At 43.7% G+C, this 25,882-nt stretch overlaps 1 protein-coding gene and 1 long non-coding RNA gene across 4 annotated transcripts; one reads left to right on the top strand and one right to left on the bottom strand.

Annotated features, from left to right (window-relative positions):
- Positions 1-1,191: 1,191 nt before the first annotated feature.
- Positions 1,192-3,221, bottom strand: LOC309374244. The gene is made up of 3 exons (XR_014170445.1): positions 3,186-3,221; positions 2,386-2,516; positions 1,192-2,281 (listed from the first exon to the last, which is right to left on the bottom strand). It is a non-coding gene; the product is annotated as an uncharacterized lncRNA (long non-coding RNA).
- A 9,036-nt stretch (positions 3,222-12,257) lies between these two features.
- On the top strand, positions 12,258-25,137 carry MED30 (mediator complex subunit 30). 3 transcript variants are annotated; one of them, XM_081919064.1, is made up of 5 exons: positions 12,258-12,419; positions 13,018-13,199; positions 14,473-14,631; positions 15,366-15,476; positions 23,778-24,568. In XM_081919064.1, exons 2-5 carry the CDS (start codon positions 13,026-13,028, stop codon positions 23,790-23,792), a joined length of 459 nt encoding a protein of 152 aa, XP_081775190.1. In that variant the 5' UTR covers positions 12,258-12,419; positions 13,018-13,025; the 3' UTR covers positions 23,793-24,568. The 3 variants fall into 3 exon arrangements, with proteins under 3 accessions (XP_081775190.1, XP_081775188.1, XP_081775189.1); XM_081919062.1 differs by lacking the exon at positions 23,778-24,568 and adding an exon at positions 24,575-25,137 and having other exon boundaries at positions 12,260-12,419; XM_081919063.1 differs by lacking the exon at positions 23,778-24,568 and adding an exon at positions 24,575-25,137 and having other exon boundaries at positions 12,261-12,419; positions 13,021-13,199.
- The last annotated feature ends 745 nt before the right edge of the window (positions 25,138-25,882 follow it).

The following is a 25,882-nucleotide window of genomic DNA, read 5'->3' as shown; positions in this document are numbered from 1 at the left end:
CCCATGGAAGAACATCACTGGAGCTATTCACACTCATTTGCCAGGTTTAGGATTTCGACCAGGCAACCCACAGTGATAGACCTCTGTTCACCAAAACCCATAGCATTATTTGATCATTCTGGGGGTGCTAATTGAGAAAATGGCACTGGAGGATGGTTAACTCCGTTGCCCAGTTCCATATCACAGATCTTATTCTCTCTCTCACACACACCCATCCCAGCTATTCACTTTTGATCATAACTGCTGGAGATCTATCACAGACCTCTTGACATCATGGTCACACCCAGCTGCGTCCTGAGATACTGTATTTGAGGTAGAGGTCATCCACCTGCCCCCCTCAGCTTTGGGCAGAGACTGGTCTGAAGCCACTGAGACATCAGGATTCCTTTGCAGCACAGAACCACCAGATAATCCTGGGAGAAATCAAAAGACAAAATCCCCCTCGTCTTTCATGCAATTGAGAGATTTGGCTTGGAAATGTAACCCCAAAGTAGCCATCATGTGATGTTTCTTTAAAAAAATAAACGCCTTGACCCCTAGACTGAGGTTGTCTTCCTTGAGTGGCTTTGGCTAAGCCGTTAATTCTCTCCCAGGCCTGGAGTTATTAGTCATCAGACAAAAGCTACAGAAGGACTCCTTCCCATGCCCTCCTTTATTACTGTGCATTAGCTAAGAAATATGCTTCTCCCAGTGATGGAAACAGCATCACTGTGTACATTTTTTAAACGATTCAGTACTATAGGAATTCTGAGAGGAATCTGAAGAGGGGTTGGCGCAGAGGTCAGGCCCACGGCCAGATATTTTGAGATCTGTTCCTCATTTTGTAAGAGGGAACTAAAAGCAACGCTGAATGGGACTGGCTTCCTGCCTCTGCATCCCCTTCTCAGTCTCTATGCCAGGCCACGTTTCCTTGATTCTATAACCTGTGGTATCAGGCAGAGCTTATCCATTCCTTTTATTCGCATGCCACTTTACCACACAGCGGGACGCGTTTGGCGCTGTGGGTTAAACCACAGAGTCTAGGAATTGCTGATCAGAAGGTCGGCGGTTCGAATCCCCGCGACGGGGTGAGCTCCCATTGCTCGGTCCCTGCTCCTGCCAACCTAGCAGTTTGAAAGCACGTCAAAGTACAAGTAGATAAACAGGTACCTTCTCCGGTGGGAAGGTAAATGGTGTTTCCGTGCGCTGCTCTGGTTCGCCAGAAGTGGCTTAGTCATGCTGGCCACATGACCCAGAAGCTGTACGCTGGCTCCCTCGGCCAATAAAGCGAGATGAGCGCCACAACCCCGGAGTCAGCCACGACTGGACCTAATGGTCAGGGGTCCCTTTACCTTTACCTTACCACACAGGAGGGGGGGGGATGTTCAAAGAAAACAGGAATGCGTTTCAAAACCAAACACTGCAAAAACCATTTCAGAACAACACAGCAAAACAACACAACAGCAAATCTAATAACATACAAAAACATTTCAGTACAGTGGTACCTCGGGTTAAGAACTTAATTCCTTCTGGAGGCCCGTTCTTAACCTGAAATTGTTCTTAACCTGAGGTACCACTTTAGCTAATGGGGCCTCCCGCCGCCGCTGCGCGATTTCTGTTCTCATCCTGAAGCAAAATTCTTAACCCGAGGTACTATTTCTGGGTTAGTGGAGTCTGTAACCTGAAGCGTCTGTAACCTGAAGCATCTGTAACCAGAGGTACCACTGTACTATAAATATAACAAGATTATGTAAACAACATCCAACATCCAACAGCTAAAAGAACAAGTCAGGTTTGCCATTTTGTCTTCTTCCTTGAAGCACACACCACCCAGTGTTGTTCACAGTCCCTCTTTCAAGAGTGGAGTGATCTCTGGTGTCCTGCATCCTAATAATCAAACTAAAAAAAAAGGCACCAATTGCAGCTTCTGGGGCTCCAAGGCACATTGGGATCCTAAGGTGAGGTTGGGGTCTTTAACTGGTAGGGAGCTACAACCCTCTGCTGTAGTCTCGAATCAGTTCTGCATTTTGCACTGCGGGGAGGGATGCTCCTGTTTGCTCCAGTGGTGGTTGAGGAAGTGGGCAAGAGGGGTTTGATCCCAGTTGCCAGAACTCCTGGCTTGAGACTCCTTGCACGCACATCCCTTCAAGTAAGTTGACGGCCTGACCATTGGCCACCAGCCTTGTAGAAAGATGAGTGGCTTCTCTGATGAGAAGGCATTGCCTGGTTATTTCCCCCTCCAGCTGAAACACGAAGCGATGCATGAATAAAATGTGTTTTCGGCTTTGAAGGAAGAATCAATCTGCAGGGACACATACCGTATCAGTGAACTTTAAACATTCCAGATAAAATTAAAAACTCTTTCATCTCAACTATAGAAGTAACAACAGGACGCAGACTTTTTACCTTTAAGCTTGCTTTCAAGACCAAGACTTTGATTCTCTAAAGGCTGTAAAAAGAATTTTTCTGCATATATATATCCTTTAAATTTGATATTTATATATGCTTTTCATGTTACAGTAATTTGGTATCTGCATCTGTAAAATACAAGAAAGGTAAAGATGAAGGCTCTGTATTTCCAGAGATCACACATGAACAACTAAAGTTTCTCTAGAAGATAAACCCCATTGCATGTTATGGATAAAACAGCCTGTCCTATCAAGCCAATCTCCCTCTGCTAGGTGTGAACTGGAATATGTTATTTCTGTTGAGATCCTGAATTCAGGATACACCAACAGTTCCCTCTTCCCCGCCCCTTCCTTTTTGTGTTGTGGCTTTTTTAGACTGTACGCCTGATGTCAGGGATTGTGCTATTTTTATTGATCAGTTATCCATTGTGGGAACTTTTCTAGCTGAGTGGGATATAAATGTTTTCAATGAATTAATTAATGGGAAATGGTTCCTTATCCCCTTTTTGCTCTGGCACGAAGCCACATTTGGACACTAGCAAGAGCATGTGAACATTTGTGAGTGCATCACGCACACCTCACAAAGATGTTTAGCCAGATGAGTGTTCCCAAACTGCATTTTAGAATTTCAGAAAGCCCTGGAATTCAAATTTCAAAGACAACCATACAACATCCAGCTTGTGCCTACTGTGCTTCTTCCAGGGAGTTCAGGGTGATGTAGATGAGGCTGTCTCATTTATTTAATCTGCAATACCCTGTGAGGGTAAGCTGAGGTGTCAAATGAGTTTCATGGCTCACCAAGAACTCGAGCCAAAGAATCTCTACTCTGGGTTCAACAGTCCATGGTCCGCGCAACACACCTGTGTCTCCCAGATCAAACCTTGAACCCGCAGCCTTTTGCCCAGCATGTTTCTTAACAAACACACAAAGGACAGAGGGGGCAGATGGAGAATAAAATTGTCTTGCTCCAATTGTCTTGCTTTTTTTGTTTTTGTTTTAAATCGATTGCTTCCGTGCAAGACACTGAAAGCAGGCAGGATGATGGGTGGGCCGGTTCCGACATGGCCTCCGTATCGCAACGCATCCAGAGCGCTTCATTTGGAGAGAAAAGGTGAGCCCTCTGGACCTTTGGCGCTAGAATATATAGCGTAAATCTTATCGAGACGGAATTAAAAGACGCCTGCTTCTTGGGAGAAAAGCAATGACAAACCTAGACAGCATCTTAAAAAGCAGAGACATCACCTTGCCAACAAAGGTCCGTGTAGTTAAAGCTATGATTTTCCCAGTAGTGAGGTATGGAAGTGAGAGCTGGACCATAAAGAAGGCTGATCGCCAAAGAATTGATGCTTTTGAATTATGGTGCTGGAGGAGACTCTTGAGAGTCCCATGGACTGCAAGAAGATCAAACCTCTCCATTCTGAAGGAAATCAGCCCTGAGTGCTCACTGGAAGGACAGATCCTGAAGCTGAGGCTCCAGTACTTTGGCCACCTCATGAGAAGAGAAGACTCTCTGGAAAAGACCCTGATGTTGGGAAAGATGGAGGGCACAAGGAGAAGGGGACGACAGAGAACGGGATGGTTGGACAGTGTTCTCGAAGCCACCAGCATGAGTTTCACCAAACTGTGGGAGTCAGTGGAAGACAGGAGTGCCTGGCGTGCTCTGGTCCATGGGGTCACACAGAGTCGGACACGACAAAACGACTAAACAACAACAACAACAAACCTTATCCTTTGAATTGAGTCAGAAAGTGATACCAAATTTATGAACACAGGTACAAGTAGGACTGCAGAAACGCAACATTATCTGTTTTTAAAAGTGGCTGGAGGGGGTTGGGTTCTGCCATTCCATCAGATCTCACCTGGGTGAAGCTTAAATGTTCCCTGTTAGCCAAAATCTGAACTCCACAGCATCTGCAAGTATTAGCATGCCTATTCCACGCAATGCTGCTATTCAGCATCTGATACTCTCCTTGCTTTGCTAATAAGCATTTTTGCTTCTTCGATTATTTTTTAAAAAAATCTCAAATCTCTAATTACCATCTCCATTCTGGGGGGGAAATAGAACTTCTGTTCCTGAAGCTGATGAGCATGTGAAACTGCAGCAATGCCAGATTCCCCAGCCACATCAGCCAGCTTGAGCTGACAGATTTTAAGCTCTTGCTCATGTTACATTTGAAATATATATAAAACTTTTATCTGGTCTCCTGTCAGCTATTTTGCAAATGGCAACGGCTGGCAGGATTGACAGCTTGTAGCTAGACAGTTTCCTTTCTTCCTCCTCATGCAGAGTGCAGCAGACAGGCTTTCCATATCGCTGCAGAATGAAAGCCAAAAATCCATTCAAAGGACATGGCATTTTGCGACTGGGTTGGGACAGTTCTGTGAGGAGGAGTCCTAGGCAAACCAAAGTGCTGCTTACGATACAATAATCTTTATTGTCATTGTCCCATACAGAACGACGAAATTGAAAAATATACATAAGACATTAAAAAACCAACAAGCCTGCTATCCCAGCTATTCCAACCTGGTTAGTCCCCTAAAAACTCTGACACCCCATTTTAAAATACAATATACTCCCATAGAGACTCCTTACACTGCGTTTAAAACCGAAATCGCATTTGGGTAGAAACTGTTTCTCAGGCGGCAAGTCCTATTCTTTATTCTTTATTCTTTATTCTTTAACGAGCCGTCTCAAGAACAGCTTCTTCTCCAGAGCGATTTCGGCCCTGAATGGGAAACCTGGACTTTGAAAGTCATCTAATCTTCCTTGCTGTATTATATTATATTGTTTTAATTAGTGTTTTTATAGTTGTTCTGATTTTGAGTGGAGTGCCCTATCTGGGTGGATGGAGCAGCCAAGTAATTTCGTTGTCCCTGAGAGGGGGCAATGACAATAAAGATATTATTATTATTATTATTATTATTATTATTATTATTATTATTATTATTATTACCCTGTACCTTCTTCCAGAAGGCAGAAGCTGAAAAAGATCATTTCCGGGGTGTGCACTATCCTGCATACTATCTTGTGTTCCTCTGTCAAGGAGGTGGGTGCATCTTCACTCCCAGACTTGTTCTTCCATCAGCAACAATTGCTAAATAACAATGACTTTGTGCTATCCCTTTCCACATTCTGCAGGACAGGAGCAGTTAATGTGGTACGCTCCAGAGGTTGTTCCCATCAGTCCAGCCACCATGGCCAATGGTCAAGAATGAGGAGAGCTGAGGTCCACCAGATTGCCCAGCTTTGCTGTAACTGGAAATCAGAGCACTGAGCCCTATGGCGCAACTCTGTTGCTTCCTTTCCCCCCTTGGGTTGTGGTTACACACAGGTATCAATTTCCAAGTCGTTTAATGACTAATGAAAATAACACCCTGCTTCCCCAGGAAGAATGAGAGTCCCCTTGCCTGTAGTTGTTTACGGAGGAAAAAATATATTTAGCTGTTGGCCAGTCATCAGAGCTTGGTCCTTAGCTATGCTGAAACTCAACTGAAATCAATAGGGTCAGCTGCGTCCAAGCCTTCCTAGGGTTGCAGCCCTAGAGAGTGTGAGCAGTTTCTTCCCTCTACATAACAGAACTGGATAGCTCCCAACACAGTGCAGGTCTTAGAAGGACAACAGAAAGTTTAGATAATGGAGGTTTTGCTAGGGTAATATGTAACCACTAAGTAAAAACAATACGTTTCTGTTTGACTGGGACAAACCTTGTTATGTTGAACTCGCATTTTGCACAATTTGTATACGGTGTTTGTTTGATAATGTGTGGTTTGCTATGCCTAATAAAGGATATTCGATTTGATTCTTTGTTACTGTGTTTTAGATTTGGTTAGAGAGGAGGGTAAAGCTAGGCTTGCCGTATTTCAAAAAGTCAAACTGCTGACACCCCCAAAGTTGTTGAGCTTCACCACAGATGGGATGGGAAGAGGCGTTGCTTTTACCTGCCTTGGTTTCTTAATTAATTTTAAACTTAATGCTCCTTTATGCTACTTGCTTAAGGAGGTGGAGGAGTAAGAATGTGGGGCAGCTTCTCACCATTAGCCCCTCGAGCACCCTATTCTGCTGCATGTATATGTCCGGCTGTCTGGCTGCGCTCAATCCCTTGCAGGAGGGGGACCCTCAAAGGCACCATCTGCCTTCGGCCAGGAAGGCAACTGCCAGCAGCAGAAGCATCTCTGGTCCCTCCCCATTGGCTGTGGATTTCAAGGAGGAAGACAGAAAATGTGGAAGCTTTTTCTGCCCTGAACTGCAGATGAGGGACACTTAGTGTCAGGCAGCTGAGGAACCAACCCCCACGGCAGGTTGCCAGGAACAGATAAGACAAGGCAAAGTCCTTACCATCTGCTTTTATTCAACATTACAGAGAGAGGCTTGGGAATGCAGGCTCTTGGAATAATGGCATTCTCCTGAGTAAATATTCACTCCCCTTCTTCATTCGTCATCTCTTCTATTGGTGACGCTGAGGGCCCTTTGCTTCTGAGCTCTTTGCTCTCCTACTTTTAAGGCTCGCCGGGTTCTTGGAATGCTTTCTAGTGATAACATGTTAGCCAGCTGCTCCAACTCTGCCTCCTCCTTCTCTCCCATTATTTCCCAGCTTTTCCTCTCATCTGACTCTGAGCTGTGACCTCAACAAACCACTGTTGTATATCTATACAGTGGTACCTCTGGTTATGAACTTAATTCGTTCCGGAGGTCCGTTCTTAACCTGAAACTGTTCTTAACCTGAGGTACCACTTTAGCTAATGGGGCCTTCCGCTGCCACCGCACGATTTCTGTTCTCATCCTGAAGCAAAGTTCTTAACCTGAGGTACTATTTCTGGGTTAGCGGAGTCTGTAACCTGAAGTGTCTGTAACCTAAAGCGTATGTAACCCGAGGTACCACTGTACCGTCTTCCTCTTCCTCCTCCCTAGAAGGGTCAGGATGGGGAGGCAGTCTCCACCATTCCTCCTCTGCCCAGTCCCTGACATGTAGCAGGATTTTATGAATAACTGCCACCCCTGGTGGAGGAGACCCACCGACTGTCCTGTCGTAGGACCATGACACCGCCGGCTGATTGTTGCCCAGAACATATTGATGGCCACTCTGCCCAGCTCTGACAGGAAAATTGTAAAAAATTAAAAAATGCAGGAAAATCCCAGAAGAAAACTTGGGAAAAAAAGAGAAATAGCCAGGCTCGCGGCAGCGGCGCCCCCTCCCTCCCCACCCCCGACCAAGGTAAGTGACCTCTCATCACTTCCACTGCCACCAGGGCACAGCCTTCCCCATAATTTTTTTAAACCAAAAACTAATTTTTTTGGGGGGGAACAGAAAACCGGGGGGGGGATTGGGTTGCCATACGTCCTGGAAATTCCTGACATCTCTTAAAATTCAAAAAGTCCCCCCGGACGCCATTTTAGGCATCCAATTTCTGTATGTGTCCGGAATTTTCCGGACGTATGGCAAGCCTAGTAAAGCTATCTACTGTGGAAGCTAAATCCTATCAAAAATTTATACAGCTCTCATCCCTAAATGCTCCTTGACTGCTTTCATCTTTTTTTCCCTTTTAAGTAAGGCTGTGTACCAAGCTGCACTTTTTGATTCGTAACCAGTTACAAGCATTACACACTGCATACCGAAGAATGTACGTGCCATCAGTTTTAACACAGCAACACCACTCTAGCCGTTCTTTGATCTTGAAACGCTGCATAGTTGTTGTCGTTTTTTATATACATAAAATAAAATAGAAAATCACTGGTATATAAATGCCCCCATCTGCCGTCTCATGCGGTCAGCGCCAGAATCATTACAACAACTGCCCTAAGTGTGATAATAATTGCAAAAAACAGGAACTTTGATTCTTATCAGCCCCAGCACAAGAAAGGAAGCCGACGATGATTTCATCCCTTCCACCATATGGATGTAGTTGTTTTGACTGTCATTCAAGAGAGTCCCATCAGTATACAGAATACCTTGACACAGTTTCTTTGAACTGGTTGCTCTTTTCATCCAAAAGTCCCCCTGTGGATGTACGGTTGTCAGCTGAGGGCTGTAGAACCATCGTTTTTCCTGCCTGCCCTAGAATGCAAAAACGCAGGAGGAGCTCTGCTTAATCCTTCCCAAGGTCCATCTAATTCAGCAGCAGGCCAACCAGAAGAGCCCTGCTACATCAGGCCAATGGCCCACCTTCTTCTCAGGGTGACTATACTTGCCCTTGGGAAGCCTGAAAGCAGGATGAGAGCACAACCGCACTCTCCACTCCTGTATTTCCCAACAACTGAAACTCACAAGCATACTGTCTCCAACAGCCTCCAGCAGTGCTGGCAGTAGATAACCACAAGGGGTACAGTGGTACCTCGGTTTACGAGCTTAATCCGTTCCGGAAGTCCGTTCTTAAACCAAAACCGTTCTTAAACCGAGGCGTGCTTTCCCTAATGAAGCTTCCTGCCACCGGTACCCTTCCACCGTTCAGATTCTGTTCTTAGACTGAGGTAAAGTTCTCAAACCCAGACACTACAGTGGTACCTTGGGTTACATACGCTTCTGGTTACAGACTCCGCTAACCCAGAAATAGTACCTCGGGTTAAGAACTTTGCTTCAGGATGAGAACAGAAATTGTGCTCCGGCGGTGCGGCAACAGGCCTCATCAGCTAAAGTGGTACCTCAGGTTAAGAACAGTTTCAGGTTAAGAACGAACCTGCAGAACAAATTAAGTTCTTAACCCGAGGTGCCACTGTATTTCCGGTTATGTGGAGTTTGTAAACTAAATCGTTCTTAAACCGGACTGTTCTTAAACCGAGGTACCACTGTACTAGCCTGATCTTCCATGAATTTGTCTAATCCCCTTTTAACTCCATCCACGTTAGTGACCATCATATGCCAACAATGCCCTTCTCCAGACTACTGGGACAAACAAGCCAGCCTGTACACAAAGCAATGATGGACACATAATTGATAGTGGAAATGGCATGGCTAGCTAACCCAGCCCCACTTTGGATGCATGTGTGTGTGTGTGTGCGCGCGCCATGCCTTTCTTTCTGGTTCACACTGAAAAGTTATTTTTAAATGCTCCCAGGGAGAGGAGATACCCATAAGCTTCAATTGAGAAATGAATTAATTTAATGTAGCTGGGACTGGGCACAAGTGTGCCCATCCCACCCACTCAAAATAACCAAACAAAAACAAACACCAAACAGGCAAGGACTGAGCACACTCAGTGGGCATGCAGACTGACAGATGCAGGTGTGTGTGCATGGGGGAGGAAGAAGGGACCACTGAATGATGTTCAAGAATCCTGAACACAAGCTTTTCTTTCTTTCTTTCTTTCTTTCTTTCTTTCTTTCTTTCTTTCTTTCTTTCTTTCTTTCTTTCTTTCTTTCTTTCTTTCTTTCTTTCTTTCTTTCTTGTAAGACCCCAGTTGTATATACTCATAGATGTGAGCCATGCTTATGTAACTGAAAGTGTTCCACCCATGCACAAGCCAGAGGTACTGAGAGACTCAGGATGATCCCAAGGCTAGCAGAAATCCCAAAATATTTCCAAAAAATGGAAACCCTAAGCAAATAAAAATGAAACAAACAGGTGGGAGGGGAAAAGAGAATTATGGAGTGGCTGGAAAGATTCATATAGAAACGTTTATAGGGATATGAAGGGTAAATAAGAACCATTGTTTGGGCAGCTTCACAATGAGAAGCTGTTTTTAAGTGTGCTAAGGAAGAGAATGGGACGCGGGTTAAACCACAGAGCCTAGGGCTTGCCGATCATTAGGTTGGCAGTTTGAATCCCCGCAACGGGGTGAGTTCCCGTTGCCTGGTCCCTGCTCCTGCCAACCTACCAGTTCAAAAGCATGTCAAAGTGAAAGTTGATAAACAGGTACAGCTCCGGCAGGAAGGTAAACGGTGTTTCCATGCACTGCTCTGGTTCGCCAGAAGCAGCTTAGTCATGCTGGCCACATGACCTGGAAGCTGTACGCCGGCTCCCTCAGCCAGTAAAGCGAGATGAGCACCGCAACCCGAGAGTTGTCCACGACTGGACTTAACAGTCAGGGGTCCCTTTACCTTTAAGGAAGAGAAAGCTGCTTATAGCTATCACCAGCAGAATTATAACACTGAACATTACTGGAGTTGGGTACTAATGTGTCAGCCCTCCCACAAATAAAAACCAAAACAGCCCAATGGAGACTAAACCTAGTCATTGGGCATTGGGCACTGCTGGACGTGGACATGAAAACCAGTGAGGGAAGAAGTATTATCAGTGACATTTGTTTAACATAGGACCATCTTGCCCCAAGGATATAAAACTTGACACTGGTGACACAACTGGGGGTGAGAAGAAAGATGATGGGCAAGGGCAAGCAGTGGATTTAATAACACTTGATTCTTTCTTAATAACCTGTGGTGCCGTACAGAGTAAAATTAAAAGAGAGCCTGCCTGCTGGGCCAAAATCTAGGAAGTCAATTAACAATTTAATAATAAACAAACATGCCTTTGAGCATTACAGAGCAAATCTCCCTCCTTTGCTGGCTAAAATTAAACGAAAGGTTTCCAGGTGACACAGCATAGCTTTCAGTATAGTAGGAAAGCTAGAACCTACTTACAGATATTATTATAATCTTGTTGCTGGCATCTTTAATAATGATGATTTTTTTATACTCCCCTACCTGCCTCATTATTAACACTAATAACAATCTCTCTTATACTCCCCATCCCACCCGCACTGTCTGCCTCTTTATTAATACAATATTCCTTAATTTCCAGACTCACCTACACTATTTCATTAACATCAGTTTAACTAATAATCTTCCTCACATTCCTCTACCCACTGGTACTGGCTGCCTCGTTATTTCATTTATCTGCTTGCCCCCTTTGTTTCGCCAAAGCGACTGAAATCCAAGCCGACCCGCCAAGCCCCTCTCCCTGTCCACAGATACATTAAAACCAAGTTGGGGGCGGGGGCGAAAGGCATTAAAAACATTCCACCCACTTCTAAATAATGAGCAAGAAATAACATTTCTTACATTCCCCTGTCCTGCCTCTTTATTAGGAATGCTGATATTTCATAAAACTTCCCATCCTATCCTGCTTCTTTATGGATATAGTCTTTCTTATATCCCTCTACCCACCTGAACCGCTTCTCTCACTGTGACGTTCAGCGATCTATTTAACGTGTTAGCTGCTTCGTCATGCCCAACCGAGTTATAGCCAGCCAACACATAAATACATTAAAGCTAAAATTTGGGGTGTGTGTTAAAGAAATGCATTAAAAACACCCCACCTCTAAATAATTAATCATAATAACTAAATTCTCTTCTATTTCCCACCCACACTGCTTGTCTATACTAATATACTAAGTAATATACCCTGCTACTTTATTATTATTAATAATTATTAATTAATAATAACTAAATTCTCTTCTATTTCCCACCCACACTGCCCATTAATGTACTATTCTCTATACTTATATACTAATTAAAATACCCCGCTACTTTATTATTAATTAATTAATTAATTAATTAATTAATAATAACTAAATTTTCTTGTATTCCCCACCCACACTGCCCATTAATATACTATTCTCTATACTTATATACTAATTAAAATACCCCGCTACTTTATTATTAATAATTATTAATTAATTAATTAATTATAACTAAATTTTCTTGTATTCCCCACCCAGGCTGCCCATTAATATACTATTGTAAATACTCATACACCCCGCTGCTTTATTACCACCCAGGATAATACGTCATCTGCTTTATGCTCCCAGACCCACCAACACAACCCTCTGCGGGGAGACCCTCCGCTTCCGTTTCCGGGAAGGACACTGGACTGCCAAGGGGAGGATACGTCGTCCCTCCCGGAAGCGGAAGTAGCGTCACGTCGCCGTCGCGAGGCGTCTCCCCCTCCTTTCCCTTCCGTCGCTTTTAATCTGAGCTGCGCGCTCTCTGCCCGGCTGCTCTGTACCTGAAGCGGAAGGAAGCGTCTCCTCCCCTCTCGCGGCGGCGGCCTCTCTCGGTTCTCCCGGCCCGAAAAGCGCTGGAGTACGCCGGGCTGGCCGGTACGGAAGGAGGCTCGTCTAGGCGCCTCTGGGTGCCCCTGAATGTGGGTTGGTGGCTGCTGCTGCTGCTGCTGCTCTGGGCCAAGGGTCCCGAATCCTTTAATCAGGTCCAGAACCGTAGAGAAAGCGCAGAGAAATATAACCCTGCTGGCTGTGGCACACACACGTGTATGCATGTCTTGACGTTCCGTTTTTTTGTGGGTTTTTAATAATAATAATATAATAATTAATTATTTATACCCTGCCCATCTGGGTGAGTTTCCACAGCCACTCTGGGCAGCTTCCAATCGAGTGTTAAAAACAATACAGCATTAAAAACTTCCCAGAACAGGGCTGCTTTCAGATGTCTTTTAAAGATAGGATAGCTGCTTATTTCCTTTGCATCTGAAGGGAGGGCGTTCCACAGGGTGGGTGCCAATACCAATAAAGCCCTCTGTCTGGTTCCCTGTAACCTCACTTCTCGCAATGAGGGAACCGCCAGAACGCCCTCGGAGCTGGACCTCAGTGTCTGGGCTGAAAGATGGGGGTGGAGATGCTCCTTCAGGTATACTGGACCGAGGCCGTTTTGGTTTTTTTAACCTCTCCTTCCTCCACACAGCAGCAAACATGTCCACCCCTCCCCTGGCCGGAGCAGGGATGGCCCCCGGGCCGTTTTCGGGACCGCAATCCCAGGCTGCTCGGGAAGTGAACACGGCTTCGCTGTGCCGTATTGGGCAAGAGACTGTGCAGGACATTGTGTTTCGCACCATGGAGATCTTCCAGCTGTTGAGGAACATGCAGGTGGGCAGCAGTAGGCGAAGAAACCCGTCTCTCTCTGTCTTCCTCACAAACAACACACACATACACATCCAGTGTCTTCCCCCACCCACTTGAATGCATTCTCTGTTCTCAGCTCTCAGAATGGGGTCAAATACAGAAGAGGAAATGCAAGCAAATTGCAAGGTGGTATGGAAAGAGTTTGGGCACCTGAAAGGGAGGAGTTGGCTCTGAGGCACTGTGCTGGCCAAGTACTTGTAATATAAAGACAGAAACACTTTAATATTTAAAGCATCCAAAGAATGGTTCAAATTGATAATATAATAATAATAATTTTTTATTTATACCCCGCCCTCCCCAGCCAAGGCCGGGCTCAGAGCGGCTTACAAGCAATAATAAAAACAAGATGAATGATTACAACTTAAAAACAAAAATAAAATACAACATTAAAATAATGGAACATTAAAATATTATACAGATGCAAGAACAAGACAAGCAGATAAAAGTTATAGTTGGCACTAACTGGCCTGCAGCAATGATGACAGTAGCTCTCTGCAAATTCTTCGCAGGATACTTTTTTTATTCCAGTATGGAATAAATGTCCTGCGTTGCTTGCTAAATAAACTCAACACTCCTTTAGCTCTGTACACCTTGGGGATAGCAGGTACTGTTCTACTTTGGTTACTCTGAATTTTTTAAAAATAGTTCAATATTTTTACTTGATATACCAATTTATACCTAATACTTAGAAAGTACTTTTTAAAAAAAATCTTTCAGAAATGCAGAATATATTCCCTGGAATGTATTGCTCCCTGAGATATTGTTTATATACCATCCTAGGAAAGGTTTCTGTCACCAGATTCTTTACTTGCAGAATAATATTCTTTCCTCATAATTGATTAAAAGTGGACTTGCAAAAGCCTTCAATCCTTAGCGTACTAAAACAGACGTAAATTCCACTCATTTCGGTGGGGCTCACTTTGCTGTAACAAGTTTAGAACAGAACCAAAACTTCTACAGTTTTATGGAGAATATGAGCTGGAATGAAGTACCTGGCTAACTCTGTTCTGTACTTTGTTTTTTCCCGAAATCTCACGAAATTTATGTACACAATAGCTGATTCACATAGAGGATAAAATTAAATGAAAACAATATTGAACTAGTTGGAACAAGTACTGCAGTTAGCATTAATATGGCTGGGGGGGAGGTGTTTGCAAGAAATATGCATCTCTGTAATTGTTTCAGTTTTTCAGTGTAGATGAAATGTAAGCATGGATTTCATTCATTCCCCCTCCAGCTTCCAAACGGTGTCACCTATCATACAGGCACATATCAAGACCGATTAGGGAAGCTTCAAGAACATCTGCGTCAGCTCGCAATACTTTTTAGGAAACTCAGATTGGTCTATGACAAATGCAATGAAAACTGTGGAGGACTTGAAACTGTTCCAATAGAGGTAAGTGGAGGAGTTGTACAGATATTTAGATCATGCTGTATATATTTCAGTAAGTCAGAAACATGGTGAGAGATCCAATGGTAACCGCTTGCTTGACAGTTGTGCAACGGGGCATCTGGTTTCTCTTCTCCCACCTTCCCCACTCCCACCCCATAGTATGTCCCCAAAACCTGTTCCAGGGGGGAGATGCTGCAGGGGGCAAGAGGAAGTTGTGTAACAAAGTGGATGCCTACTTGTGTGTTGCTGGATCTTTCCCATTCTGTGGACCACTTTCTCTGGTTTCAGGCTTGAACCAGTGCATTTTAGAATTCCTCTTTTCTGCTTATGCCCCTTGGCTGTGAGGGGAAATGTTTCATGGAGCATATTTTTAACCCTTTTGAGATCTTTCCCAGCCTGCATCTGTATTGGAATCGTTTTTAAAGTGCTTTAAAGCTGTTTGATCTCTTCTTTTTATCTGCCCAAGGCTTCTTTGGAAAGAAGGGTGGGATATAAATTTAATAAATAATAATCAGTATTAAGCATTTGCACAAGCGTAGCTGTATTCAGTTTTTAAGATGTCCAGTGACAAATAAATAAAATAGAAATGTGATTTTAAAAAGCTAGTGTTTCTGTAATTTCATATTTATCTTGGCTGACAAGTTTTAGGGCATGGTTTTTCATTCGTGGTTCTACGAAAAGCTCTCAGGATATTTTATAGAGCATGTTTTATACAGCAGCTTTGTTAACCTTTGCAGCAACTCATTCCTTATGTCGAGGAGGATGGCTCTAAGCATGATGATCGAGGAGCAGCCAGCCAGCTTCTCTTTGCTAGTGAAGAGAGAAGGGAAATCATGGAAGTGAACAAGGTAATAGTTGATACGATTTGCATGCAGCAGAGTTCCTAGCAGAAGCTTTATTTACTAGTTTGCCTGTACAGCCTTAAACATACTTCTGAGTCACGGAAAAGAAATAGCCCCAGATTCAATTAAATACCTGTGGTAGTGAAAGCCAGCACAACTGTCGTGCCAGTGCAGGAGGAGGAAAAAACTTAAAACACGTAGCAGAGTTTCCAAAAAATAGACCAGAGGCAATTGTGCTTCATCCAGCAGAGTTTTATTGGTACTGAAGGCAAATGAACATAAATGGTCACAAATCTAAAACATTTAGGATTGGCACAGTCCATAAAAATCCAGTTGCAGCACTTGCAATAAAACTTACAAACTTATAATAAGACTAAACCTTAACACTATAGCATTCCGAAACAGAACATAAGAAAAAGAGAGAGATAGAAGAGAAAGTGAGTGAAACCCAGGCTCCCCCTGGCACTATTATTATAGTCAATGCGACCTTGGCAGAAAGATAACAGTAACAGTTTAAACCATCTGTACTCAGCTCCCCAGAGAAATAACCCAAACATCAGAAACCTTCCTGTCTCTCTCACATAGTACATACGTACATAATTTTATTACGGTCAAAGACCAGCTTGAAAAGCACAACTGGGACAGCTTTCACCAGAATAAAAAAGACATTTAAAACATTTGTACAACAACAGCTTAAAGATTAAAATCTGAGATAAACGCATATACACATAAAGACCTAAAATTTGGGCTACCATACAAATTGGCCTTGCCACCATGGAGGCCAACTTCAATTGTTTTCCTAGTGAACTAATTTGTTTCAGGGCCTGCAAATCTGTGCACAGAATCTGGCGACCATCCAGGCCATCTTGTGTTCTTTGCCCAAGAGGAGAGAATTGAGTTTAGACTTATCCGAAAGGTTAGCAAGCCTCTCCAGCTGAGGGTCAATGGTATCTCTGCGTATCTCGTCATAAAAGGGACATCTAAAAAATAAATGCTCTGGGCTTCCTATTTCCCCCAATGGGCAGGCGCAAAGTCTCACATAGTAATAAAACTTCTTTCACAAAGAGAGGAAACCTTCTAGAACCCTCTTGAACTAATCAGAATAGGAAAGATCTCTACACATCAGATCAATACTTTCTGTGCTAAGAAATGCAAACTGACAGCAACAAGCCCAGCTAGTGCATTGGAGTTTCCCTGCTCTCCTCCCCCTGCACCCCCCCGATTGACTTGTGGTCAGAAGAACCCCCAGAACAGCATGTGGGGAGTAGGAGGGAGAAGAGGGTAGATTGTTCCATCAGTACAAGAATTTCTGCTTGCCAGACAGAACAGTTAGCTTAATGCAACATTGAATTCTATCCATAGGGTTACAGCCAATGCTCATCCTACTCAGAGTAGGCCCATTGGAATTGATGAACATAGTTATGCTCATTAACTCCAGTGGATCTACTCTGAGTAAGTCTTACACTGGATACAACCCATGGGGTGGTATTTGCTAGTCCTACAGAATATAGGCCCATTGAAGTTGTTGTTGTTTATTGAATTTACATACTGCCCTATACCTGGAGGTCTCAGTTAATAAGTTTAATTTATTAATAAGCTAATAAACATCACCAACTTAGGCCTGCTAATTTTCAGTGGGTCTACTCACAGTAAAATTTAATTGAATGCCGCCCATAATCTTAACAAATTACTCTGTTGTTGTTGTTTTTGTTTTAACCAATCTGCTGCTCGTCACTGTCTCCTTGCTCCAGATAGCTGTGATTTTGTCTTGTGTAGAAAAAATTGCATCAGTCCTTATTTTCTGGCATTGTAGCCTATTTGATAGGAACGTTGTAGTTGAATGTTTGCCTGTGGGACAAAAGCTGAGCTGTCACCAGCAACTCTAATTGTGTCCCTTGCCTAACCTGTCATGTTAGTTTTCTGAAGGACACATTTTCATTCCTATATATAGTTATTTCATTTAATATCTAGAGGCTGAGAAGCAGCTACTTTAGGAAGGGCACATATGCTTCTTAAAAATGGCGAATAACAATATCTGTAGTTGGACATACAGTGGTGCCCCGCAAGACGAACGCCTCGCAAGACAAAAAACCCGCTAGACGAAAGGGTTTTCCGTTTTGGAGGCGCTTCGCAAAACGAATTCCCCTATAGGGTTGCTTCGCAAGATGACAAAAATCTTGCATCCCCCCGCGGGTTTTTTTCGCTTTTTTCGCCCTTTTCTTAAGCCGCTAAGCCGCTTATCAGCTGTCCCGCTGATAAGCCGCTTAACAGCTGATCGCTGGAAGCCATTTGACAGCTGTAGCGCTAATCCGCTAAGCTGTCAATGGGCTTGCTTCGCAAGACGAGAAAACCGCTAGACGAAGAGCCTCACGGAACGGATTAATTTCGTCTTGCGAGGCACCACTGTACAGAAGATCTGTGTTTGTCAAGGATGCTTTAGTTGAGATTCCTGCATTTCAGGGGGTTGGACCAGATCACCCGAAGGATCCCTTCCAACTCTATGATTCTGTGTTCCTGGAACATTGGGCCACTTCTTATGTCCCGGCTGCAGGCAACCATATTCAAGCTTTTGGCTGGGAGGGTGCAGTCTTTATCACAGGTTCCTGGAAGTTAGCTGCTGAAACTGGAAGCATGAGCCTCAAACACATACTGTGTTAGCCAAGCAAAGGCCAGACCAATCCAGGGACTTTGCAATCACACAGGCAGATGGTGTGCAAAAGGGTGTTTTTTAAGATGGTCCTTCTATGAACTTGGGAGTCTGTTGGACTATTCTTTACAGCCTGGTTCAACCATTGGGAGGTAAACAGTGATAGTCAGAAGTATTGGCGGTTGCATAGGGCTGCTAGGTCCTTGCCCAGGACTGTCCTTTTAGCTTTAAATTCCCTTCCTATACTGCCCTCCTTGCTCATCCTTCTTTCCCTCCTGCTTTTGTCTGAAAAAACCTTTATTCCATCCCCACAAGCGAGTAGGGATGGAATAAAGGTTTTTTTCAGACAAAAGCAGGAGGGAAAGAAGGATGAGCAAGCAGGGCAGTATAGGAAGGGAATCAGAGCAGCTAGCCTCTCTCAATGGTGTGGAGCATTTAAAATTACATGCACAACCTCTGGGTGGGCAATTGGCATCCCTATTGGGGGACAGCCTTCCTTCCATAAGGAAGAACAACACAAGGTCAGTGGCATTTGTTCACCAATGACAATTGCTCCATGCTTATATTAGTAAGTAGTTGTTAACAGCATTTTAAGTGTTGCCTAATGCAAAATGCTTCTAGGCAGCGTACAGTTAAAACAAAAATTTGCAATACCACAAATAGAATTTTAAAATTGCATGCATAAGAAAGCATCCTACCAGTCGTTCCCATGATCCGTTGACCTGAGACTCCTTTGTTTTAATGAGACTGCTTTCTTGCATATTTTAATTATGGGTGTTTATATTTTAATGCTTTCGCAATTGGTTTTTATGCTTGTAAACTGCTTAGAAGCCTATCTGGGCATTAAATAGCATTTAAATTAATAAGTAAATAATAAAACAAACATCAATAACAAAATCTCAGTTTAAACAAAGTCTGTAATAAGACACACAGAATTTTCCTTAAGGAAGCAGCAGTCCCAATAAGCCATATTCAACACTGGCTAGGAGAAGATGTTAAAAACCCCCAAAACACTAAAACAACTACTATGGATACTAAACATCTGGAAACAGCTGAAGAACCTGGGAGTAGGGGAAGCCTTTGCATGGTGGCAAAAAAAAATATTGTAATGTGGGTGCCAGGTGAGTTTCCCTGGGGCTCGTTTCAAAGGCTGGCGGGAATCCACCACTGAGAATAATTCTTTTGTTGCCACTCTCCGAATTTCAGCAGGAGGAGGCACCTAGAAAAGGGTCTCTATAGATTACTTTAAAAGGGACGCGGGTGGCACTGTGGTCTAAACCACAGAGCCTAGGGCTTGCCGATTGAATCCCCGCGACTGGGTGAGCTCCTGTTGCTCGGTCCCTGCTCCTGCCAACCTAGCAGTTAGAAAGCACATCAGAGTGCAAGTAGATAAATAGGTACCACTCCAGCGGGAAGGTAAATGGCGTTTCCGTGCACTGCTCTGGTTTCGCCAGAAGCGGCATAGTCATGCTGGCCACATGGCCTGGAAAAACTGTCTGCAAATGTCTGCTCCCTTGGCCAGTAAAGCGAGATGAGCGCTGCAGCCCCAGAGTCGTTCGCGACTGGACTTAACTGTCAAGGGTCCTTTTCATTTACCTTTTTAGATTACCTTACTGTTTGGTGGGGCACATATAGGAAGAGGCATGGAAAGAGTTGTTCCTTCAGGTCGTGGGGCCCCAAGGCATGTAAGGATTTACAGGTTAAGACCAGCTTTTAGAAAATGCACAGGCTGTAACTACACTATGAATCCAGTGGATAGCTCAGTTGGTTAGCTGATAACACCAAGGTTGCAGATTCGATCCCCATGTGGGACAGCTGCATATTCCTGCACTGCAGGGGTTTGGACTCGATATTCCTCAGGGTCCCTTCCAACTCTACAATTCTATTATTCTTCTATGAAATCTAGTAATAATTGCAGTGGTTCATTCTGCATGCGCTCTTGTTGGGCATTTGACACAGCTGGTATTAACAGCAACTTTAATAAAAGGATGGGTTATATGAAGAAGCCAAGTGATTTCATAGAAACCTTCAGTGTTTACTGTACCTATGGCTGAAAAAATGAAAGCAGCAAGCGCAAAACGATTCACTTGTCCTTTTTGGCAAAAGGTTGGGAGAAGAAAAGATGGAACCCTTTATAGGGTTCTACTCTCAAGGACACCTTAAAAAGGGAGGGCGGGAGGAAAATTATCAAGACAACTCAGATTTATTGCCTCGCACAGCACACATATTCCCTCACCCCTTTGCTCTAAAAATTTGCTGCAGGGGCTTTATTCCAAGTTGCAATATCTGAATTGTAACTAATCCTAGTGATTAGAAAGAGCCTTTCCAACAGATATCAAGGCACAGAACTCCTTTGAACATTTGATGCCAAGTCAGGACGAACTTGGGTGCATAGCTGTGAAGGCATCCTTTCTGTAAGTAGATGTTCCATCCAGTGCCTTGTCTTATACAGCTGCAGTTTCTGGTATGGGGAAAATTATAATGTTGGAGAGAGAGAAAGAAATTTGTAGAATGCTGGATGTAGGCTTTCATGTGAGATGGGGAGTTAGTACTTTAATACACTGTTGGAAATTGGCAATAGGAACCAGAGATTAAAAGCTCAGTAAAAACAACTTATATTTAATGCTATCACTGATGTACAAGTGGGGTGCAAGGGCTCAGGGATGGCTGGCTGGCTCAGCAGCAACAACACTGGAGGCTGATGGTGAAGAACAGACTGCTCACAAGTCAACAGAATGACAGTGGCGCAAAAGGTCACTGCTGACAAACAGAAAAAGGATTCAAAGCAGAGCTGCAGGAAAAGCAAAGGGACTTGAATGCCAACTATTTGAGGACAGGCTAAAGGCGTGATCCAGCATCTGCTTCCCTGTGTTGGCCGTGATGGCATCCTCTTAAGGCGCTTCAGCTGTGTTTGAGGGGAGTTCTTGAGGACTTGCTAATTCATCAAGGCATTGACTATACCCACGGAATCTTCAAGTACTAACGGTCAGGATCCCCAACTAAAATGATTTAGTTAAGAGCCTGGATGAGAAGCTGGGAGCATTCTGCCCTGTGATCAATCACCATTCCCCTGCAGTTTACAAAGGGAGGCATGCTTCCCAGATGCAAGTGCTGCCTTGTCAAGACTTTGCTGCTATAGCAGCACTTTTACCGCTACAAGCAAATAGACGAACTGTGCAAAACAGCTGGTTCCCTTCAGTCCTCTGGTCTGTAACGATGGGGCATGTGCTATGGTAGATCTCTTTTTCAAACGGTTTCCCTCCTTTTTGCCCTTTCTCTGCTCCCTTTTCTTTTGCACTTTCAGGATGTGCAAGTGAGTTGAGTTCTGTGGCAGTACCTGATCAGGTTACTGTGTTCAGCGGTTTGTGTGGGACAACTTGTATGCCCATCCAGACTGTAGTCCATGCCAGGCGTTTGGTATGTGTGGTTTGCAGAATTTAGCGTTGCATGAGTGTAAATAACTTCTTCCAGTGCTGTGAATAAGGGCAGTTTTGTGCTTTCTCGTGCAGTGGAATAGTGATAATACTGAATCAGACTTTTTGGTCACCTAGCCCAGTGTTTTCTGTTATTGACTTGTAGTCCATGGACTAAGGCAGAGGTTTCTCCCAGGCCTGTTTTACCAGCAACCTTTCAGCTAGAGATGCCAGGGATTGGACTGTTTGTCTTGCTAACTTTAGCCTTGCTAGACAGCCCCACCCCAACTTCACCTCACAGCTTTGCTCTTCTAAGAAGCCACATCAGTGTTGCGTGTGTTTTGTATCACTGATGGTACACTTCAGAGCGCCATAGAACCATAGGAAGCTGCCTTAGACCAGTTGGTCCATATAGCTCATTATTATCTACAATGACTGGCAGCGACGCTCCAGGGTTCCAGACATGGGACATTCCGAGCCCTACCTGGAGATGACAGGGATTGAGCCTGTGACCTTCGACATGCAAGGCAAATGCTCTGCCATTCAACTGTGGCTCTTCAAAGCTGTTTAGCCCAATAACCTAAATATAGTCCTCCCTTTGGGGGATGAAACCGCTCGCCTCTTTCCTCCTAGGCAGAGAATCCCCTGTCCTTGGATCCTCAAGCAGCAACGGGGTGTCTTCTAATCCACTTCCCTGATGCTCGGTTTGAGAATGATAACTCAGCTAGGTGCCATTTTCCTTTGGGTACATTCTGTATATTTGGCAAATCAGAAGCAGCTGTGAGATACATCTATATAATGAACCAGCCAGTTTTGCACAAAGGGCTTGAAGCTTCCTTTTTCTTTTTAAAGCATGTGGTATTGGGTGTAACTTGTAATATGGAATATGCTTGAAATGCGTCCAGCGTGGCCTTGGCAGCATCAGTAGCAGCTATGGAGTGCCCTGCAGTGCTCAAAAGTGTTTTCTCCACACTGTGTGAACTGTGTTGAGTGTTCCCAAAAAATTAAAAAGCATTGGAAGTTTAAAAGTCCCAGCATGGTGGAGAGTTCTTTTTTACAGTCCAGAGAAAATCCCAGAGAGGTATTTTGGAGGCAAAGCCGTGCAGTATGTAGCACTCAGATCTGAAGAGTTGCACCCCGGGAAGCACATTCATCATCCGCAATGTCCCTGGGTTGGCATGGCTCCTATCTTCTACAGCAAATCCACATTGCGCTTGCTAACATAGGAGGCAAAATGCTATTCAGCCAAACCAAGTTGAACTTTATTAGATTCTGGCTGAATAAAAAAAAATGGCTCCAGGAGGGGGGGAAATGAGGATTAAATTCTTTATGTCAAAAGGCCTAAGTGACATCACACTGAGAAACAGAAATTGCAAACGCCTCTGTACATACTTGGTGTTCAGTCACCATGAATGTATAGGCAGAGCAATAATTCCTCCTCTTGGCAACACTGAAAGCTCTTTGATAAGCCTTTCACAGCCATGTAAAATACAGCTTTGTAGCAACTTTTTAAATTCATGGCAACACCAAGTTATATGCTAGGTTTGCACAAACTGGTGGCTATCAGCTAAAACAATAGGCAAGTGCAGGTACAAGTTCCTTGTGTTATCAGTGAAGGCACTGGTGGGCAGAATTGGGAGTGCATTATCATAGAAGTATAAGGCTAGGATTTATTTGTGGACCTCTCGGAGCTTAATAGAATTCAGCACTATTAGACGTTTTCGCTCAAGGGGATTCGTTTCAGCTGTAAATCAAGCTCAAAGTGTATTGGCAAAGCTATTCGGCAAGCTGGCACGGCTCTTTCTCCATGGCTCCACCCACCACTAGCAATCTTCCCAATGCCTGAACATTATTCCTGCGCATTGTACATTAGCTTCATATCCAAAGACCTGCTCCTCTGGAATCTGGACCCAGCTCTGCTTGCTAATATGGAAATACAATATTGCAAGAAGAATGAGGTGCATGTTGCCCTTTTCCAATGGCTTTTCATGGAAATGGCCTTGTCCGCAGAAGGAAGATGGGGAAGGATGCGCCGAAAGAGAATGTTCCTATAATGAAATCTCCCCCAACCTGGTGTTCTCCACATGTCTTGGACTAGAACACCCATCGGCCCCATTCAGTATAGCCAGCTGTCCAGGATGATGAGTGTTGTAATCCAAAACATCCAGATGACAGCAGGTTGGGAGAATCCGCTACAGTGTGCCCTGACTGACTGCTATTTTCTGTCAACATCTGTCATTAATCTAGGGCCTTCCACCTTGATGTGCTTCTTGTCTTGCCAAATGCAAGGTGGTTCTTTTAAAATGAGATTCAGAAGTAATGCAAGTGAGTGAGAAGATTAAAGGTTTTATTCCAGACAGCAAGCAATAGATACATACCAAGCAAGCACTTCAATCTGCCACTTGGAAACCCTCAAGAAGCGGCGAAGTGACTCCCCCAGGTAGCCTCAGTTTGCACGGCCCCGCGGCCAATCAGTCCGTGCACGAGCTTCTCCAACACTCTGCCCACAACCATCCGATTTATAGATAGCTAGCCTATGTGGCTTGGCCAGCTGGCTGTGTGCAGATCATTCATTAGTCACCCCCTCCCAGGGCCTCACTTTCTCAAAAAAATGTCCAACATCAAAGAAGGTACCCAGCGCTATCACTTCCTCCCAGCTGATTAGAACATTAAAGGCTGTTCCCATGCCGTCAAATAACTTAATAAGAGACAGGGAGGGGGAAGGAACAGAGGAAGGAAGGGTAACCATGTCAGATCACTAACTCCTCGATATACAATTGCCCACATGCTTCTTTGGCACTAAGTGCAGGCACCCCCTGTTTTGCATGTGTTTGTGCATGCGCCCACCATTTTTGTACCCAGAAGGGGGCAGGATGGGCTTATGCGCACGATGACTCGGAATGCAAACCCTGTGGCAAATTGGGGGTTTGCTGTAGTAGACCTCTGTGCTGCCCTACGCCCTGCCACCTCCACCCCCCGCAATTTAAATTCAGAATACGTAACCTGACTAGACGCCAGTGTTGACAAACTTTTTCTTTCCACAGAAACTGAAACAGAAGAATCAACAGCTGAAGCAAATTATGGATCAATTACGGAATCTCATTTGGGACATAAATGCCATGTTGGCAATGAGAAACTGAAATATGCTTTCTCTCTTTCTCATTATGGCAGCTGATACTATTTGTTGGGCAGGGAAATAAGTATTTTCTGAAAACATAATCCTTTATTCCTCTGCTATTTTCCCCTCCAGTAGTACACAGTATTTCCAAAATACCCAAACTTCTGTACAGCCAATGTGTCTAAAAATGAGTGTTCTATACAATATTTGCAACCTGTTTGTTAATATTTTTATTATGAATGCTGAAAGAGTTTTTATTAAATGAATGAATTCTGTATAAAATTAAGCTTTATTTTTCAGGCCAGGGTGGACAGCTTGTGTGGATTATTTGCCAACCCACTATTTTACCCTGAATGGCTGGGGCTCTTTTTCAAGGTAAAACCCAAAGAACAGCCGTGTAGAAAGAGAATAGATCTTTGTTCTCAGCTGAAACCATCCACACAGTTTAGGTTTTGTTGCACAAAAATGTAATAAAATACTGCAACCACACCTTTTTCATTGCTCCCTTTTCTTAGCAATTAAACCCAAGGCAGCTGCAACCTGTTCATCTGTAGTACAAACTCAATGCTAATGACTGAAAAGATCCAAAACTCTTAAGAGAAGCTGGATGAAAATATCAAAAGCTGCTTTAGGAGACCAGTTTTATTTACATGGCTCAATAGATTTTGAACTTTGCAGCTCTACATTTTTCTTGAAAAAGGCTCCCCCTCATGATTTCTGAATGTACCAAATTCCACATGGGTGGTCAAGTTGGTCTACTGCAACAAAAACACCAGGAGCTGTCACATGTTAAATTTAAACAAGATTTATTGCTGCTTAATCTTTTTATGGGCTGGAGTCTATGCTATCAGATGCATGACGCACACTCAAAATCATATACCGTCATAAATCTGTAAGTTTTGAGATGGTATCAGGCTCTTGGTTTCTGAATGTACTTTGAGAAAAAGGCTCTATTATTTAAAAATAACTGAGACTTCATCAAGAAAATACACAGTCTACATACCTCTTGTCGTTTCTGTTCTTGCGTGGGTCGTAGATTGATGCAGGTCTGTCTTTGTTTTTGGATTCTTGACAGAAGGCTTCCTTTTTTATTTAATTATTTTTGCCAGTTAATTTTTATTAGTTTTCCAAATTTTTAACAAATTCTAATTTACCACTAATTTCAAAGCTGACTTTCCACTTTCCTCTCATGGTGCTTCTTTTCCATCCCTTCTTTGCTGCTCACCTTAAAATA

This window comes from Podarcis melisellensis (genome assembly GCF_964234715.1).
Source record: "Podarcis melisellensis genome assembly, chromosome: 7".
NCBI classification, from domain to species: Eukaryota; Metazoa; Chordata; class Lepidosauria; order Squamata; family Lacertidae; genus Podarcis; species Podarcis melisellensis.
This window is presented reverse-complemented; position numbering and strand designations above follow the sequence as displayed.